This window comes from Podarcis filfolensis (assembly GCF_964270895.1).
Source record: "Podarcis filfolensis genome assembly, chromosome: Z".
NCBI classification, from domain to species: domain Eukaryota; kingdom Metazoa; phylum Chordata; class Lepidosauria; order Squamata; family Lacertidae; genus Podarcis; species Podarcis filfolensis.
This window is the reverse complement of record NC_139617.1, coordinates 20,240,384-20,261,218: the sequence shown is the minus strand read 5'-3', so window position 1 is coordinate 20,261,218 and position 20,835 is coordinate 20,240,384. Positions and strand designations below refer to the sequence as shown.

The 20,835-nt window shown below is 43.1% G+C and overlaps 1 protein-coding gene across 10 annotated transcripts in view; it reads left to right on the top strand.

Annotated features, from left to right (window-relative positions):
• The window catches only part of DACH2 (dachshund family transcription factor 2), a 333,515-nt gene that overhangs the window by 85,267 nt on the left and 227,413 nt on the right, over window positions 1-20,835 (top strand). Inside the window, exon 1 of one of the 10 annotated variants that reach the window (XM_083595942.1) lies at window positions 5,309-5,430. The exons of the other annotated variants lie outside the window; for them this stretch is intronic. Within the exon in view, the coding sequence (XP_083452068.1) occupies window positions 5,336-5,430 (95 nt within the window). The 5' untranslated portion in view covers window positions 5,309-5,335. Of the gene's footprint in view, window positions 1-5,308; window positions 5,431-20,835 lie in introns of those variants that run through there. 10 annotated transcript variants of the gene reach the window in all.

The following is a 20,835-nucleotide window of genomic DNA, read 5'->3' as shown; positions in this document are numbered from 1 at the left end:
AAACTGTATTTATTATGGTGATTATAGCAGCTGTTTAATTATGATGAAGGCAGTGGATTTTGTGACAACTTGGGAAATAAAGTAACAATGCTTTCACTAAAAGATCCCCACAAGTATTTTTGAGGGAAAATAATAAATAGAAATTATGAGTTGCATTCATAATTGAATGGGGTACAAAAAACTGTACTTGTATCATAAGAAGTTGATTTAAGTGAAGACTGTCCACCTATTTTGGTATTGTCTACACCAGTGGCTCATAATTAGCTGAGTACTGTGGACCCCCCTTGTTTTTCTAGAGCCAAGCCATGGATCCCCACTTATCAAAATTGATGGGATTATACATTCCATTGTATCAATATTCTATTCGTGTTATACGTTCCAGGGTGTAGGAGCAGATGGGTGCATCCAGTTGTTTTCTTGCAGTAATTTATCAATGCAGATGTGCCCTTCAGACAAGCGGAGGGCAAGATGAACTGAAGGAACAGGAAACTCTGGTGAGATGCAGATGCCCTTGTTTCAGAATTAATGTTTGAGATTCTCCTAGCTTTATTATTCATTTTTAAGGCAGTCTTCTCTAGGGTAATTTCCTCTTAAGGTAAGTACATACCAAGCGAAATATATCAGAATCAGGGTGCCCTGAAACACCAAAAAGAACAGTAGAAATAGTACAGCCCAGCGATAAAATTAGCAACAACAATAACATCCCAGCACAATGCTACTCAAATAGTTTAAAATTGATGTAAAGGCATGGTGCGTAGAGCAAGTCAACAAGGTTGACTAAGGGCCCAAACCCAAGAAGGTGGCCCACTGACAAGAGGCCTCTAGATGAGTCCTTGTCTTAACCATTGCAACCCAGTTATTCACCAACCTCTCTCCTTCTCTAGCCCAGGCCTCTGTGAGAAGGACTAGTGAAGGCCACCGTCTGCTTCCTTACTGGCTCCCTACATGGTAGCAAAGATGAGGAAGAAGAGCAGTAGCAGCTGAGAATGAAGGTGGACTTGCTGAGGGAAGGAGATGCTATCTAGGCCCTGCTAGGCCTCCGTATGCATCACACCCAGAAGGTTAGGCATATTTTATGGACACAGTTGAGCAGCCATGGTAGATCAAAATGGATGGCAACATGCTGTGTATGTGTCTTTCCTGTACAAGCTGTTTAGAGCTTTGTACACATGCTGGCTACTTTTGATAAGGCTCCTTCGTTTCAGTTACATTCAGTAGTCTGTGTGGTATTTTTTATCTTGGCAGCTTTACTCCATGTTTCACTGTGTTGCTCCTGAGCAAAATTGAGCTTCGACTGGAATCCAGTGAATGTTAGCGCATTAGCCAGGCATAGTGTGCACTGTTGCTGATTGGATTAATGAATTAACAGGGAGGGGCCTTTTCCAGTGGCTCTCCAAAACTTAGAAATGTCACTGATAGCACCCATGCGTGCCTAAGACAGTGGTGGAGAACCTTTGACTCTTCAGGTGTTTCTGGATTATAGCTCCTATCAGCTGTTGGCCATGCCAGCTGGGGCGGATGGGAGCTGGAATCTATGAACATCTGAAGGACCACAGGTTCCTCATCCCTGAGAAGGCAGCTTGACCAAACGAATCTTTAAATCCCTTTGCTGGTAGACGATCCCAGATTCAATCCCTGGCCTCTCCAGGGAGGGCTGGGAGAGACCCTGAAATCCTGGAGAGCTGCTGCCAATCAGTGTTGGCAGTACTGAGATTATCTATCCCTTATACCCTTATACCCTTATTGGGTATAAGGCAGCTTCCTATTTCCCTATTGGGTAGAATTTTGCAACCTGAGAAGATTAGGATAGAATTCAGGAAGGATGGAAGTTGGTCAGAATGACCTAGAGGACTAATGAAGGAATATCTCTCCTCCACAGAAAAGGTTCAGTATGGCCAGTATTGTGTCCATTTTTGTTCTGTTACAAATTCCCTTTGGGAAATAATGCTTTTTAGGAATGGAAAATTGTCACTGGAAGGATCTAATAGTGGGGAAACTCACCTTTCCCCTCATCCCTGCATAATTTCCCACTTGTTTCAAATAGGTGCTTTGAGTAGAGAAACTGGTGGGGCCAGGAGCCAAGATGAAATGTGGCAAGTGAGAGGATGGAGCTGGGACAGAACCAGGAGTTATAAACTGACTTCTCAGATCCTAATATTTTGGCGGTTTTGGTGATCAGACCAGAAAAATACTAGTTATTTGGTTAGTATCCCATTCTGTAAAAATGACACAGCATTGCCATTCTGAATGAAGTAATTATACTAAGTCACCCCCATCACTACCACCACTGTGAAATCAGTCCATGGAAGCATTCTAACTTTTAAGAAACAGTGCTCCCTTATCAGGGTTTATCCTTGTGGCCTCCCCCCGCCCGTGAGGCATGGATACTGATATAAGGAACAAGCTTATCACATGAAGATTCTCAGCCCAAAATCGTTTCAATGTTTTATGAGGTCTCTCCTAATTATAGCTTTTTAATTAGTGCAAGTCGTTAGTTTCTGATTAGTTTACAAAAGAATAAAAAAGGAGGAGGTTATTGCTCTTTAATAAGACTCCTAGATTTGAATTCTTAAACATTAAGTGTGGTGGCGGGGCTGAGTCTTTGGGGGCTGGCTGGTGCACAACATAAGAAGTCCTCCAGGGTTGTAGCCAATGAAGTTTTTACTCACAGTGGATCCATCAGTAATAGTAATAAATTTCATGGTCATAAATTTCAGTTTGTTTGTGCACAGGCTTGGTCCTCACAATAAATGGATTTGATTGATTGATTGATTGATAAATTTCAGTGGCTCTACTCTTAGTAGGCATTGGCTACAAGCCCTACCTCCCTTCTTGAAGAATACTAGCTTTTAGTCAGTAATGTGCGGTCCACTTCAGCTTCTGTAGAATAGAATAGAATAGAATAGAATAGAATAGAATAGAATAGTTGGTAGGGATCCTGAGGGTCATTTAGTCCAACCCCCTGCAATGCAGCTGGCCAATAAGCTGGATCGAACCTGCGGCCTTGGCGTTAACAGCCCCATGCTCTAACCCACAGAGAAGATGCTCTGGGTCCAGAAGTGGAATGACAGACAGGGGGTGTGGGCAGGAGAATGAGTTTCAGGAAGCATAGGTCCCATCTCCACTATACATTTAAAACAGTATTATACCACTTTCATTGCTTTCTCCCAAAGTAAGTTGAAAATCCGAAGCCCCCCGTATTAAATATCTTTTGGAAGAAAGGTCAAATGATATTACACTGGCCGTGGCAAAGTTTCTTTTAGAGGTTATAAGAATCAAAGATCATTATGCCCTAGATAAAACAAAATGACTTCCTTGGTTTCTTCCATCTGTCTGTATGGCCGTTTTAACTGTATCTTGTTTTGAAATTGTTTTGTGGGTCTTTGGACCACAATAAAGTATTATTATTATTATTATTATTATTATTATTATTATTATTATTAGTTGACAGCAGAGTTGGCTCCAGGTGAACTTTGCTAGGGAAGGCTTTTTTCCCATCTGGGTGCCACCACTATGAAGGTTTAATGTCTTGTAGAAGGAGCCCTGCTGAAGACCTTAGTCTACAGCAGGGACAGGGAACCTCAGAGCCAAGTGTGGCCCTTCAGGTCTCTCTCTATAAACAGTTCCAGTTTGGAACTGATCCTATGTTCTAAAAGAAACCAGCCATCAAACTTATTTCCAAAATATGCTTAGCCTTGCAAGTTAGAAGCAGAAGTTTCTAACAAAAGTTGCTATGTCCCTTTTGCCTCTTGCTCCACCTTCCACTGGCATGGGGCCTCATGAGAGTTGTTCTGGAAGTGAATGTGGCCTTTAAAGTAAAGGTAAAGGTACTCCTGACTGTTAGGTCCAGTCGTGGACAACTCTGGGGTTGCGCACTCATCTCGCTCTATAGGCCGAGGGAGCCGGTGTTTGTCCGCAGACAGCTTCCGGGTCATGTGGCCAGCATGACTAAGCCGCTTCTGGCGAACCAGAGCAGTGCACGGAAACACCGTTTATCTTCCCACTGGAGTGGTACCTATTTATCTACTTGCACTTGACGTGCTTTTGAACTGCTAGGTGGGCAGGGACTGGGACTGAACAATGGGCGCTCAGCCCGTCACGGGGATTAGAACTGCTGACCTTCCGATCAGCAAGCCCTAGGCTCTGTGGTTTAGGCCACAGCACCACCCATGTCCCTGAATATGGCCTTTAGGTTGAACAATATTCCCAATACCTGGTAGACAGGTAGACCCTTGTGGAAATAGGTGTTCTTCCAGGTGCCTTGATCCCAAATCATAAATGCTAATGATATTTCTTTAAAATTATACAACGGTAGTATTGTTATTGTTTTTATTATTATTACTATCTACCTTCAGGACAAGGGAGCCTTAAAGGTCAAAACCAGCACTAAAACAGCTTGAAAGCCATTATAATTTATAACAGCCATTGACAAACTGAAGTGCATTTCTAATTTGCTTTTATTTTATTAAGCCGGGCTGTGCATTTGTCTGAGGTTGGGGACAGCAATCCCTTTAGTAAATAAAAATATTAGGTGCTTTAAATTTATCTTCTTATACATACGCAGAACATTTCACTCAACTCAGGGCTCAAGGTGGTATCCATGGGAAATGGAGGGCTCAGGTGGTCTCAATTCAGATACCAACCAGACCCGAACCTGCTTAGCTTCAGCAATATAACTGTACTATGTACATCCAGAAAAGGGACGCTGTGGGTAAAACCGCAGCGCCTAGGACTTGCCGATCGCATGGTCGGCGGTTCGAATCCCCGCGGCGGGGTGCGTTCCCGTCGTTCGGTCCCAGCGCCTGCCAACCTAGCAGTTCGAAAGCACCTTCGGGTGCAAGTAGATAAATAGGGACCGCTTACCAGCGGGAAGGTAAACGGCGTTCCGTGTGCTGCTCTGGCTCGCCAGATGCAGCTTGTCACGCTGGCCACGTGACCCGGAAGTGTCTGCGGACAGCGCTGGCTCCCGGCCTCTAGAGTGAGATGAGCGCACAACCCTAGAGTCTGGCAAGACTGGCCCGTACAGGCAGGGGTACCTTTACCTTTTTACTATGTACATCCAGGCCAGGTAATGAAGTTGCTCTTGCCTTTTATGCAGTGGTACAAGCACATTTCCTACTGTATGACATCTGAACAGGCTCTGATTCATGCTGAGAGATGCGGTCTCTTAAGCTATACAAGTCTTGATCAGAAATACATCTGGATATGCAGTTTTTGAGCCTGACATGTGTGATGCAAATGGCAGTTTTAAGACTGTGCCAAAAATCAGCCTCCTCCTTCTTTTGTTTTGTTTTCCAGGTGGTGTGTATTTGGAATCCTTGTGCTCTTGATTGTTATGTGCATTTTAGATTTAGACATCCTATTGCGATATTTTTATACTTTTCCTTCAGGGATCGTTATTCTACTGCATCCAGCACAGGAAGTTTCAAGGTCAGCATTACTTGAACAGTTGTAATAGTCCCAACAGAAAGATAAATATATATTGACTGTAGCTGAAGCTACGAATCTTGCAGTTGCTGAAGGTCAACGACCCCTCTGAGGTGCTCTTCAACCTTCAAATGTCTATAGGTTAAATCGCTGATGAATTGCCACACGCTTCTGAAGGGTGGAAATGCATAGACACTGAGATTGCAACCCTGAGCACAGCAAATCATGCACAAGTTCCACAGAATTCGGTGAGACTTATCCATGCATTGCAGATGGTAGATTTGCAAGTGTGTGTGCGTGTGTGTGTATGGTGTGTGTATGTGTATGTGTAGTAAAGGGAGGAAAGACAGAATAGAGAGCAAATCAATATTTATTACAACCAAAGACCTAAAATAGGGTGAAGTAAATTAAACAAAAAACATAATTGTTTTGCGTTCAGTATGTCTTAGCTTTTTGCCACATTATTTTGATTACAAATTGTTTTAGCTGATTTGAATATTGTATTTTTACTTTGTTATAACCCACCCTAGGATGTTATCGTGAAGGCTGGGTATGCCACATGGGAGGGACAATGAGCTTCTGCTTTGCGTGCAGAAGGTCCCAAGTTCAACCTCTGGCATTTCCTGGTAGGGCTGAGAGAGACCCCATCTGAAACTGTAGAAAACCAATGCCGGTCACTGTAGATCAACTTCCCCCAACCTAGAGCCCTCCAAATGTCACTAGGCTGCAACTCCCATTGTGCCTGACGATCGGCCATGCTGACTGGGGCTGATGGGAGTTGGGAGTCAAACAACATCTGGGAAGCCCCAATTTGGAAGAGGCTAGGTAAACAACATTAAACTAGAGATGTCAATGGTCTTGGCAGAAATGACGAGCAGAATCCGAAACCAGGGAAGAGAAGCAGCGCAAGAAGAATGGAAAAAATTCAAGGACTATTTAAAGAAATATTACAAAGTTAATGAAAGTTAGAATGATGTTGGACTGGAAAGTAAATGGTTACTATTAGCAATGGTTAAGACAAGGAGAACAAGGAAGAGTAGTTTAAATCTAAATTAAAATAAGAGAAGATTTGCTGAGTAATTGATAAGAATTTGGAATACAGAAAAGGGAGGCATGAGGAAGTCGGGGAAGAAAGGTACAAGAAATTAGGATATGAAATGGTACATGTTTTTTTTGTTTTGTTTTTGTCTTTGTATGTTTATGTATGTTATGTTTACATGGAAAAAATTCTTGAATAAAAATATTTAAAAAAAAAAAAAGAGATGTCAATGGTCTGACTTGATATGCATTTGTGAGTGCAAGCTTTGGCAGGACCATTCTGGGGTTAAGGGGACATGCCTAGTTCAGAACAGGAGGCTATGTTCACCACCTTCAAACCCCCAATGATGTGGAAGGCACTGTTCTGTTGAACAGATAAAGTCAATGGGACTTACTTCTGAGTATACATGTATAGCATTGCTCTGCAGATCAGGAAATCCCCTCTCTGCTTGTTGTGTGGTGGGGTGCAGAACTACTCAAAAGTAATCAGAACCACTCAAAAGTCAATTAGCTGTGGAACCTAGAAGTGGCAACGCAATGGTCCAAGGTTGTGTACCACCTGACCCCCATCAGCTGCTGGTGATGGGAAGGAGAAATGAATAAGTCCATATTTTCAGGGAACCTGTTGTTTTATGATTCTGCAGGTGTAGATTGAATTTTAGAATTCCACATTGAAATGTGCTTCCTGCCATTTGCTTAATGTTTTTTTTTCTCTGCCTGTTTAGCACCGGTAATATGGAAGGCATATTTACGTATAAATTTTAAAAAAATATTTAAAAATTAATCCCTAACCTTCATGAATATTGCATTGTTGACCCATTTATTTAACAGCTTACTAGAATACGGCCTAGTGCACCTCAACCATCCAATGCATTTTTAATTCAGCCCCATGGAGAGCAAATGCTCAGTTTCACCTGCGTAACAATACTGGACCATAAGCAAACTTATGAAGACCAACCTCAATCAAGATGCAGTGCTTGCATCTCTGGGTGGTATCCTGCTGTAGGCAGCTTTGCTTCCCTCTGTATATTCTGAGGCAGGGGTGGACAACGTACTGTCCACTGCCTAATTTCAAAAAACCCTCTGCAAGTGAGTAGTTAGACTTCCAGCAAGTTTTACCCTTCTTTCTGCAGGGAGTCTGCTAGGTGGAACAGGAGCGGGAGAGATAGAAGAGCAGCAAAATGCGAGAGAGAGAAAGAGAGAGAAGGAAGGAGTGGTCCAGCCCTTTGCTTTTGCCCATTGTTGACATGCAGTCTGAAACAGACTGCCCCACCTAGAGTGACTACACATCATTGGACTTCTGATTTTAAGTTGAAAGCTGCAGTTTGCAGAGTTCCTTTGATCTGTTCCAGATAACCCACCATTCAGCTTCTCTGGTCCTCAGTCATGCAGCACTTTATTAATTCCCTTTGCAAGAACTATGCTGTCAGTGCACGTGATTCTGTGTGGCTCTGTACATACTTATTTAGAAAACAACGGGAAAGAAAACAATGGGAAAGAAAACAGTGCACTTTTTGAACTTTGGCAAAGAACTTCAGGACTTTCCGAATCTGTCAGAGTTGTCACATTGACACAATAGTGTGAGACTAGTGGGGAAATTAGCAATGGTCAGAGATTCCATTGTTTTACACATAAAAACTTAAGTGTTATATATATTCCAACATTTTAATTTTTAAATGTTCATCTTTCTCTTTCAGTGCTAAGGGGAAAAATATTCTTGAAATATAAAGGAACTGCCCTGTGGTCAAAGATAGTCTTAACTACCTGTCAATCAAAAGGAGAAATTTGTTGAGACACTTAATTACAAGATAATGTAGTCATCAAAATGTCGTTGTGGTAACTGACAGCTCATTTTGGACTGAAAGCGGAGAGCACCCTCCCCTGAGGTCAGAGATGTTCTGAGGTTAACTCAGTAATGACAAGTCCTTTATTATCACATTATGACATTGAAAAAAAATTGCAATTATACTAATAAATTAATAACAGTAATAAAATGACAGTCATAATTGCATAATATACATGTTGTCAACTACATTTTGGTGACATGGTTTGAATTTTTATTTTAGCAGCGTTATCTTATATGAAGTCATTCCAACTTAGCACAAACATTCCTTGCTTCTGAAGCTTTGGGTGGTTGCACTTTCAGCAGCTTTTAGGCAAGAAATAGGAACAAAGAATGTGAACATTTTGAGGCCCCCTCCAACTAATAAATGTCCGAGGCCTTTCCAATTGCTTTTCTTCCAAACATGTGTATTTATATATTTTGCTCTGAGAATTCCTATTCCATTATATTCTATCCCTTGATTTCCCTTCTCTTATTAGCTGGGCTAATCTGCATACAAGATTGAGTGTGGCTTAGCCATAACTCCTTTATATTGATACCATTCACTGGTAGAATATATAAAATAGTGAGTTCTTAGAGCATATATGGAGTGCTTCTTATTCACTGTTGCATAATCACAATCAGCCCCCTCGACATGCTTATGATTAGGAGAAGGGCTTCCAAATAAGAGGGCATGGTTTCTGAGCATGTGAAATAAAAACCCTTCTTCCCACTCATTCATTCTAGGGATTCTTTTGAAATCCTCCCATCTGGTTTTGAATCTTGATCTTGGAGTTCCAAGTTGCCTGGTCTTTTCTGTGGAGTGATAGCAATACTTTAGGGACCTGTCATTATTCTGTGCAGTTTGCTACAGCTAATTTGTTCAACCCATTCTCCTCCCCCAGCCCAATGCACAGAAATGCTTGCACACACTGATAAAAGGGTAGCTGAACAAGGCGCCTCTACCTATATGTGCTATGTTTCATCAGCCATGAGCATTTCTAAGAGAGGAGCAGAGGGCAGAGTAAATGAAAGGAAATGCAAGTTGTGGTAGACTATACATGCACCATTTCTAGAATTAATTCTAGAAATTGACCATGTTCAGCCAAAATGTTAGCATGTAGTTGTGAATGAACCCATAGAATGGAACCAGAGATGTTCATCCCATGTTCATTCCTCCTCCTTTGTGCCAATGTCAGGATTAACACTTGATGCTTTGAGCAGCCAGTGTTTTCTTCCAACAATCTCCAAGGAACTACCATGCAGTGTACGACACTCCAGATGTGGTTGGACTACTATCCCTGATGACTGACAATGCTTGTTGAGGGCTGATGGAAGTTGGCATGCCATATATACTGGATAGAAGTGAAGAGACACAGCTTAGAACTGATCAGGCCTTGAGAATAAGTTTAACACATATTCAGTATTGCACCACCTCACAGTTGATGCAGCACTCCATGTGGGGTGCATTGCAGAAAGTCCTTGTTCTGTGTAGAGATGTAAAATTTTCAAAAATTTTGAAACCATTGGGGGGGGGGGGGCGGAACGTTTCCCCCCGGAAAAAATGGAAATTTTGGGAAAATTGAAAAAAATTTGAAAAAAAGTTCAGTGTGGAGTAGCTTTACAAATCTTGTGAAATGCAGTGTATATAAAAGTATTCTGCTTGCAATAAAACGGGTAACCACCCCCCTTTCCCTCAAAAGCAACAAAAAAGCAAGAAACCATCAACATAAATAATAATCAGATTTGCCCCTTATCACCAACAGCAAATAAAGTTAAGGTCCACCTCAATATTTAAGGTCTACCCTTTGAGTAGTGCTTTAAAAACAACAACAGAAGACACAACATATACATGCAGTTTATTCTTTCTCATTTTCTGAACTACTGCTATCATTTTCCATTTCTTCTTCCTCTTCCTGTTTGTCATTTTTCTCATGGACTTCTCAAAAACGGGGTTTTTTTTTGGGGGGGGGGACTGTTATCCCCACATTTTTTTCGGTTTTTCCCCAGGCCTTCCCATCTCTACTTGAGGACAGCCGGGGCAAAGCATAATGCAATTTTTTTGCATGCCAGGCCCAAAAGGAACCAACATACAGTTAGTAAATAGTATGTTGCACTAAGGCTCAAACTCTGTTTGAAAGGAAAAGGAGTGTGTGTGCTTTTTAAATTGAATTTGTTATTATATATTATAAACCGCATGATGGTAAGAGAGCTTCTAAACAGTTTACAAAAATATACAACACAACATTAAAATGATTGATAAAACACAGTTAAAAGCAGGTACTTAAGAGTATTCAAAAGATGATTAAAGTCAACAGTGGTTAAAAGGAAGTACAGTGGTACCTCTGGTTAAGAACTTACTTCGTTCTGGAGGTCCGTTCTTAACCTGAAACTGTTCTTAACCTGAGGCACCACTTTAGCTAATGGGGCTTCCCGCTGCTGTGCGATTTCTGTTCTCATCCTGAAGCAAAGTTCTTAACCCAAGGTACTATTTCTGGGTTAGCGGAGTCTGTAACCTGAAGCATCTGTAACTTGAGGTACCACTGTAAATTGCATGCAGCTTCTACGTGTTCAGATGGGCTGGCCCTAACGAAAATGTTTTGAGCAGTTGCCAGAAAGAGTACAGTGAGAGCACCTGCCTGGTGTCAGTCGGCAGGGAGCTCCAAAGTGTGGGTGCTGGAAGGCCTGGGGAAAAATGGAGGGATAGGACAAGTTTTTTTCCTGTTTTTCCCCAAAGCCATTTTTCAGGGGGGGGGAAGCTTGGGGGAAACTGAAAAAAACCTGTCCTCCCCCCAATTTTTCCGTTTTTTCCCCAGGCCTTCCCATCTCTAGTTCTGTGCTTTGCCCAAATCAGTCTTCCCAGTTGTCTTTGGTTTTATTCCCCTCTGAAAGCAGTTCCCATTTTTTCCTGAATCATCCTTAGGGCATTTGAGGACCTCTTTTAAATTTAAGGCAGTGTGGGATTATTTTGAGTTCATCTTATTGTCACAAGGTAGGCAAGGGTGGTGTATGTATTTTCCTTTACAGTAAACATTTCTCCAGTAACCTTCAGCTTCCCCAGATGCCCACACTTTTTGATCTGAAAAAAGAGGAGTGATAGCCAAGGGCTATTACTGAAGGCACCTGGGATGGCTGTGGACTGGGGATGAATTGTTGAAGGGAAGAAAGGACACTCAAAAACACCTCTTGACCATCTCAGAAGTTAAAGCAAACACATACAAACCCCACTGTCCCCCACCCATGAGAATTTCACTCCAGTTTTTAAATTCAATTTCGTTTCTCAAGAAGAGGTGGAGAACGGTCAAAAAAAGAGCACCGAGCTAGCCCTTATTTTCAGTTCAGCAAAGGAAACAGGTCATTGTGTCCACATAGTCACCTCCTCCATTGATGGGTATGGGGAAGCCATTGCAGATGCAGTGATGGAGCCCACAAGGACTCTAGGGCAATTAGCATTTTACAGCAAGTACTCAAAAGTAAATGATTTTTAACTTTGCTAACTGAAGGAAGAGATACAGCCACAAAGCCCTTGTAAATGTGCTTCTGCCTCTCCAGTTTAATGTCGGGAATTAGATTTGCATTGATGCCACTACACAAATGGAGTCCCGTTTCCCGTCTGCTAAATGCTTACAGGGGATAGTTTCTTACAGAGAGAACTTGGTGCGAGCAAGCTGGATTTTATTTTTATTTTTATTATTATTTTTGCTTACTCAGAGAGGAAACGTAAGTGAAATTCTTGTTGACAGAGGGTCTCCTCTTGCTCACCTTGAAGTCTGTGCCAAAGGTCCTATTGATTTCATTGAGTAGCACTGTCCACCTTTGTTCTGGCTGGATCAAGACATGCTATTGGTGACAAGTAAGCATAACTCATACCTGCCCTTGGGGCCAGCCCTACCATTAGACAGAGTGAGGCAATCAGCGGGTAGATACTGTGGGTGGGGGCAACAGCAGCTCCCCCCAATGCTATTTCTCATGAGCCCCCAGCCATTGTCCTCTGTGGGAGAGCTGTGTGCCACAGGCCTGTCATCAACCCCTTAAACTAGCCTTCTCCTGCAGATGCAGGGAAGGGTGTTGTTGCACCTCTAGTGTTGAAGCCAGGTTACAGCTGCACTATACATTAAAAGCACTATTATACCTCTTTAAACAGTTGTGGCTTCCCCCAAAGAATCATGGAGCTGCAGTTTTTAAGGGTGTTAATTTCCTCTCACAGAGCTTTAACTCCCAGACTTCCTCAGGAAGAGGGATTAATTGCTAAACCAATCTGAGCTAGTGTATTCCCCCATACCCATCTTGGAGGAATGAGAGAGATCCAGACTCCAAAAGGATCCATTCCAATAAACGTCTGGAACACTCCCCCCCTTTTATCTCTGCAGTGACAATGGAGGGGCATTGGTGGCAGCCATTTCCATTGCAGTTGAGGGGGGATCCCCAAGGCAGATCCCCTTCTCTCCGCTCTGGGAAGGAGATCCTCAAAATCCCATGGTCTCTGGAACAGCCTCTCAGCAACTATGGGATTGCAACCAGAATCTTAAACTTGGAAGATGGTGCAGACTGTAGAAGTTCCTACTTTATGCAAAACACAATAGATCTTCAAAATAGAGATGATCCAGCCTAATGTCTGGATTTGACAAATAGCCAACTAAACTCTCACCCCCCCTTTAGTTTTCTCATCCTTTTGGCTGCATTTGCTGGACCGAATTTTCTTTCTGGTGGCATCTGCCCTGTTCACTCTCCTTTTTCTGACTTACATTATGCGATATCTCTGGGGTGCGCTTAAGAAAGGTCACCATCTGTGTACTTGGGGAGGGAAGAAGAGGAGAGATAGAGGTGCAACTCCTGGAACCAGGAGTTGAGGATTTTCTGATACTGAGCACAAATGCAAAAATGGCGGCATCCAGGGATTAATGAATAGCAGAAAGTGCTTTAATTTATTTGGAAGCAGTTTGTAAATGGTGTGGAGTGCAACACAAATTTCCCCCTTGGTGTATTTTATTCTGGAGAAAAGAACCTGAGCCCCTGGCCCTCAGAGAGATGAAATATATGATACATGACAATTGGCTGATGGAAGATCCCTTTCTTTTCAGCAGGAGGGGGGTGAGACAAGGAGACCTAGGCCTATAGCTTTCTTTTATGTTAATAGTAAAAGTTCTTACTCAACTGCAGAGTGCCCTTTCTTTATTGCATAGCACAGCAGAAACCTGGTGTATTTGATGTGTTTTACGAAGCATGTGTATCTACAGATGGTGTTTTTGGAACATGCGAAATATCCAGAGTTTGGAAAGTTCATTTTACAAAGGAAATAGTGCTAGTTGAAGTTCAGCATGCATGCCAAAAAGGGAACTAATTCCAGTTCACATTTGGTAGTCAGAGTTACACCCACTCATAGCCACACCCCTTCTAAGATCATACAGTTATAATTATACAACAATAATAATTGGGGGTGAATTGCAAATATAAACACACTCCAACTAGATTTTCAGCTAGATTTACTATTTTCTGTGCACACACTCTGGTTGGCTTGAATCAGCACAAAGAGTGAGGTGGTTTTTTCTTGGTGGCTGGAAAGCTCCCCTTTCATGCTGATAGGGTGGCTGTAAGACGCTGGAGGCTGGGACCCTGCTGCAGAAATAGTCATGGGTCTTCAATCTCTCAGTGACCCTAGACAAGTACACCTCTTCTGGAGAGCTGATGTCCATCCTAGTGTACAGTACTGTAGGCACGTCCAACAGGTAAATCGTGATCTACTGGTAGATCACTGGATGTCTGTGGTAGATCTCCCCCCGAAGAAGCTCAACAACTTTGGCTCCCCTGAAAAAGCTCAACATTTTTGCCCTGCACCCCAAAGAAATGTGGCTTTCTTCTCCCCCAAAAAGGCCCTACAACTTTGACCTGAACCCCCCAAAAGGGGGTAGATCACCGCCAGTTTTTAACTGTGAGTAGATCACAGTCTCTTGGGAGTTGGCCACCCCTGGACTAGATGGACTATGGGTGTGGCTCCATATCAGGCAGCTTTTATTCTTCTGTAGATCAGGGGAAATCAGTGGATGTAGTATATCTTGATTTGACTAAGTCTTTCAACAAGACCCACCATTATATTCTTGCTGTTAAACTGTGGGTTAGATTATTACACTTTTAGGTGGATTTGTAGCTGGATGTTGGACTGTATCCACAGAAGTGGCTCCTTGTCAACAAGTGCAGGGTTCTGTCCCAGGCCCAGTTCTGTTTAACAGGTTTAAGAATGACTTGAACAAAGCAGTGGAAACGATGCTTATCAAATTTTCAGGTGACACAAAACTGGGGTGATGGTTATAACTAGCATCTTAAGAAGTCAGAAACAGGATTCTAGGTGATCTTGACAGGTTGGGGAACTGAGTCCAAATGATAAAAATGATTTGTAGTAGATAGTAATGTAAATTGCTGCATTTAAGTTGGAAGAACCAGGTGTTCTGGATAGGAAACCCCTGATTTGACAACAATTTGCGAAATGGATCTATTGATTTTCATAATATTGCCAGCTAAACATGAGACTGTGGTGTGATGCAGCAGTTAAACGGACTGATGCATGTCTAGGCTACATCGATAAAAAAAATGGTGTCCAGATCCTTGTTTGTTAATATCTATTGTCAAGTGTATCTTTTTAACCATGATGCCCAGGAACTTGCATATACAGTCATACCTCGGAAGTCCAACGGATTCTGTTCCGGAAGTCCGTTCAACTTCTAAAACGTTCAAAAACCAAATTGTGGTTTCTGATTGGCTGCAGGAAGCTCCTGCAGCCAATCAGAAGCCACGGAAGCCACGTTGGATGTTTGGGTTCCAAAAGAATGTTTGCAGACTGGAACAATCACTTCCGGGTTTGTGGCATTCAGGAGCCAAAACATCCGAGTTCAGGATCCAAGGTACGACTGTATTTAAAATGAAAACTGGATTCTCAGCTTATGATAAGAACTTTTAAGTTGCAAAAGATTTAGCAGGTGGCAGGTGGGAAGCCTGCCGTTCAGATGTGTGTCACTCCTTGGATAAAATGGGTCCTTTGTGTTTGCAGCGAGGCTTAAAAGAATGCCATTATTGCTTTCCTATATCTGTAAAATGTGCCGTAATAACACTTATTGAGAGTCATTTTTGCAAGGGTAACATTTTGAAAGGGCCACTTAGCAGGAAAGATAACCCCCCTCCCAACACACCCACATACAGGAAGAGCATGTGTCTGAGTCAGATGTCCCCAAAGCTTCATTCATTGTTGTAGAAATCATAATTGTGCAGTTGCACGAACCTGAAGTTCAGAGATGCTCCTTTGTGCTTTTCCTTGCAACAAACAGCCCTTTTAAAGGTTACTTGTATGTTGTGAACAAATCCTTTTCTTACCCCTGTAGCTTTGTTTGGAGGTATATGATGTAGCATCCCTTTTGATGCTAAGCAGGTCTGGGTCCAGTCAGTTCCTGGATGGGACAACTGGATGCATGTTGCCTTGAGTTACTTGGTGGAAGAAAGGTAGTGTGTTTTTGTACAGCTCTCACCGATTTCGGGGTGTGTGTGTGTCTCACAGTTACACACTGTGCCTCATGTTAGTTAGTGGGAGGGGGTTGCTATCTGGATTTTCCAGTTCAGTGTCAGGATCTGCTGACCACTGCCCCATGTGATGAGGTGCGTGACTGCGAGCTCTTGCTGAAGAGTCAAGAGCAACTGATCACTGCCCCCATCAGGTGAAGTGCACAACTGCATCCTATTGGTAAACACCAGGAGATGTTTTGACTCTGCCCAATAGGCTGCATATTGGGAGGAAGGGAATATATGAAAGCTTCCTGCCTCCGTGGTGCTTTGCTTGAACAAGGCCTGCTAAGGTTCTGTTGCTCCTAGTCTTGCTCTTCTAGTCCTGCTTCCTGGCTTGTGTTCAGGTCCTGTCTCCTGGTTCTCCTCTCACTCTGATTCCTGGCACCAGCTTGCTACCCAGTCCTGACAATCAGGCACTAAAATGCCTTGGGTAGATCATGTCTCATGAAAGCCTGAGAACTGTTTTGCTAAGTGAGTCCATTGGTTCAAGATCACCTATCATTCTGTTTCTCACAGTAGCCAGTCGGATGCTTCTGGGATGCCCACTAACTGGAAATGAAGGCAACAGCCCACCCCCCACCCCCCGCTCCGTAAGCAACTGGTATTTCATGCTAGACTACCTCTGAATATGGTGATTCCATTTAGCTGTCATTGCTAATAACAACTGATAAATACATTTTCTGCAAATCTATCTCCAATCTTCTTTCAGAGCTATCTCAGCCAGACTCCAGCATCACATCTTGTGGCAGGGGATGAAGAAGACGGTGCTCTTTCCCATTCATCCCCCCCCCATACATATATAGGCCTGGGTGTACATGCACTCCTGAAAAATCTTCTAGGTTTAATGCATGGTTTCTCTACTTAAGGGACATGGGTGGTGCTGTGGGTTAAACCACAGAGCCTAGGACTTGTCGATCAGAAGGTCGGCGGTTCGAATCTCCACAACGGGGTGAGCTCCTGTTCAGTCCCAGCTCCTGCCAACCTAGCAGTTCGAAAGCATGTCAAAGTGCAAGTAGATAAATAGGTACCGCTCTGGCGGGGAAGGTAAACGGCATTTCCATGCGCTGCTCTGGTTTGCCAGTAGCGGCTTAGTCATGCTGGGCACATGACCTGGAAGCTGTACGCTGGCTCCCTCGGCCAATAAAACGAGATGAGTGCCGCAACCCCAGAGTCAGCGACAACTGGACCTAATGGTCAGGGGTCCCTTTACCTTTTTGGAGGTGCCCTCTGCAGATGAGCAAGCCGTCCTGAATGCATTTATTCCAACAGCCCAAGGGAGGAAAAGGTGAGGGTTCAAGTTGGGTTGAAAGAGGGACTTTGTTTTTGCCAGACCCTGGCTTCTTCTTGCTTTGCTGCCTTCTCTTTGGTTTCTAATTGTCTTATCTTCTGCAGTCTGTTTGCATTTGAATTAGAAGACAGGAGCATTATGCTTACGCCTGGCTTTCAAGTTGTTCACCTTTAATTTCTGAACTGCAATTAGATCCAGTGTGGTGTCGTCCCCCCCTCATACACTTTTCTTGCTGCTTTTCAGGCTAGCAATTAGGAAGGGTTGGGTGAATAAGGTTACCATTTGCTCCATCTCTATTACTCTGACGGATGGAGCTATTAAATAAAGGCAAACTGTAATTCCTCATTACCTGCCTGCCTCATTTCTGCTCTTTGCCCTGGAGAAGAGCTGCATAAAAGATCAGAGTGTTATTGAGAGCTACCGGACAAATATTGAGTATTTGCAGCAGAAAAGAAAAGCAGCAGCAAAGATTCAGCAAAAGGGCAGCTGCAGTTGGGGCAGAAGGAGAATTTTTTGCTGTTAAGAGTGACTGCAGAGGGCAAACAAAAAATATTATAAGGCAGCTGTCTCCAACCCTGTGTACTCTATATATTTAAGGCCTATAACTCCCATCAAAACACCTGGAGGGCACCAGGTTTTGGCAGCTGGTATAAAGTATGGGGAAGAGCCATAATGAATGCAGAAGGTCCCAGGTTCAATCCTGCCAGTCTCTGTGGACAGTGCTGAGCCAGGTGGATTACTGTTTCAATTCAGTATAAGGCAGCATCCTATGTCTTGACTGCAGACTTGTAAATAAGCCCATAGTAGTTACTAGCCTGCTGGTAAATTGACCATTGACCCTGCTGGCTAGGACTGATGAGAGTTGGAGTCTAATAACACCTGGAGTGCCACAGGTTTCCACATGTTGGGGAGTACAGTATGGATGGCACAATATGTTTTTAAACAAAATGGTGCCACTACCGAGCAGTCGGGAAGCATTCCCTTTCCTTCCCTCAATAAACCAAACTTCAGAATATACCTTTGAGTCTCTAGTATGAAGGATAAACAGTTCCCTCTTGTGGTTTTAGCTGGTGAGTACTGTCTCCAGAATTTTGAGAGCTCTTGAGCATGCCACCCTCCATGTCATCCTCCCCAATCTGGAAGAGACAGGGCATGTAAACTGACAACCTCTTAAATTGCACCTAATCTTCTTGGATGCAAAGTGGAAACAGTAGTGCTGTTAGGGAAGTGAGCCCTCTGCTGGTCTTGCCCTGTCAAATGCCCATTGATGTTACCCTCTGGAACTGGCCCTAGAAATGAGGTCCCATGTAGTAGAGTTTGGAAATCTCTTTACAGTTTGGTATACTTCGTTTATGGAGAATTCACCAGCGAACTGCTGCTTTACTTACGCCAGTGTCCACTGTATCCAGAATCAGGAACCAAACACTTGAGTTAGATTGCTGCTTGCAAACAGCCCTTATCTTAAACTATATTAGCCAGCAGTAAGAGTGACACACTGGAAGGTGGTAGCCTCCTTTTTCCCCATTTGCATCTTGGTTTGTGTATAGGTTGCCAGCGCATGCAATTGACTTCCTGTTTGATTTCATTGTAAATGCCAACATGGACTGGCTGGGTGCAGAGGAGTGGTGGGAGGCCCCAGCTGGATAACCCCCAAGGGAACCCCCTGGAGAAGAAGGTTCAGAGCCAGGGAATTGGTGGTGGGATGACGGTGAAGACTGGGGGGTGGGTCAAAAGCTGGAGGGGCAACAGGGTTTAGTGAGCAGGAAGAGTCTGTGGCAGAGTGCAGTTCAGACTCTGAGGCTGAAGCAGAGGCTGTATTTTGGTTTACTTGCACAAAGAGTTAACTTCACTGGCACCAGTGAGTTAATTACTTACCGGTAAGTGCTGATGTGCATCTGACTCCAGCCCTGACACTTTCTCAAGCTGTGAGTGAAGCCGCTTTCATGGTTCCCACTTAACAGCTTTCAATGTGATGTTCATGCATGCCAAATCCCAGTTACACAGGAGCAAGATTTGAAGTTACTGAAGGAGATTCAGATTACAATATCCTAATAGGGTCCTAATAGATCATTGACCTGTTTCCTCTGTGTTTTGTCCTGTCTTCTCCCATGTGGGTGGGGAGAGCTGGGAACCTTGCAATGTGGAGCTTTTTGTTTCTGGCTTTGTTTGGGCACTACAGTTAACCCCCCCTTTCCCTCTCTCCTTCTTATGTGGCTGAGAAGAGTTTTCAAGAACTACAGCTTCTAGAGTAATCCTAACTGGGAACTGTGGCTAACATTAACTGTGCTTAGTTTAAAATCTGCTGGCTTTAGAAATGATGAGTTGAATTGTTTTCAGCAAACCACAGTTGAGGTTAATTACAGTTCATTGGTAAGGACTAGGTAACAAACTGTGACTAACTAAAGCAAAAACTAATGTAGGGCAAATCATGCGAGCCCAATAAAACTTACTCTTGCTTTTGTATGTTACACTAAACCATGGCTTATAATTATTTTCAAATATGCCCACTTTCCCTCTATACCTGTCTTCTGGTGGTGGGGAGATGGGAAACATTCTGAGTATGATCTGAAGGCACGTATTGAAACAAAGTTAGTAATAGAGCTGTAGGTCTGAGTCTGATCATTGTCTGGTTGGAAGACCACCTAAGAGCTCCATAATGAAAGAAAAGCAGGATTATTAATGTGCTAAAATATATATTGTACTTTAGAGGACTTAAAGGGCTTCACATACATTATCTTCTGATCTTTACAACAACCCTAAAGGTAGGACAGAAGTATTTATAACCATATTGCAAGTAAGAAGGCAGAAAGGAAGAACTTTCTTTCTGGCCATTGAGTGAGTTCCTGGAAGGGGCAGCATTTAAATCAGGGATTTCCTGACTGGATACACATTGCAATGAGGCTGCAGCAGACTACGGATGCTCAAGAAATTTGATTTTTGTGAATCAAGATAGAGACTGACATGAACCATATACCCCGGATCAATGTATGGACTGTCAAAGTGACACGGTAAGGAAGACAGGCAGATGCTCCAGAAGGTAGAGGTGGCTTTCTCAGTCTCTTACAAGACCTCTTCCTTGGGCTGCCTGCCCTATGTTAAATAGTGCACTGAGCTCCTTGCCTCCCCCACTTAGCCCTAGTTGGACACAATTACAGAAGTGGTTGTTCCAGTGCGTATTGGTGCTTTGCCCAGTCCCTAACCCAGAGCTTTCCAAACTGTGTGTTGTGACACGTTACTCATTGTGTCAGCTGCAGTGTGAAGAAGGTGTGTCACACGAATGCTCCTCCTGGAGATGGAAAGTGGGTTAGTCTAACCTCCGGTTTGCTAGTAAAACGGAATTACTGTGTCGCAAAATGATATGTCTAAAAAGTGTGCCACCAACATGGAAAGTTTGGAAAGCTCTGCCCTAACCAATCAGAACTTTGTTATCCACCAGTGTTTACACATCCTGAATGGTGCAATGCAGTTCACAGTTCAGGGAAAAAACAACCCAACCTATCAAAATATGTTTAAAACGAGCATTTTAAAAGTATGCTTAAAAGTCCATGTTTAAATACATATTTAGGAAGCAAGATTTAAATATATACAGTGCCATTTAAAAAATCACAGATTTAATGCAGGAACAAGATGGAACTGACTTATGGGGGGGGGGGGAATGACACGTGAAAGTGACATGGACCGGATAGAGATTGATTTGCCCATCACTGCTCCA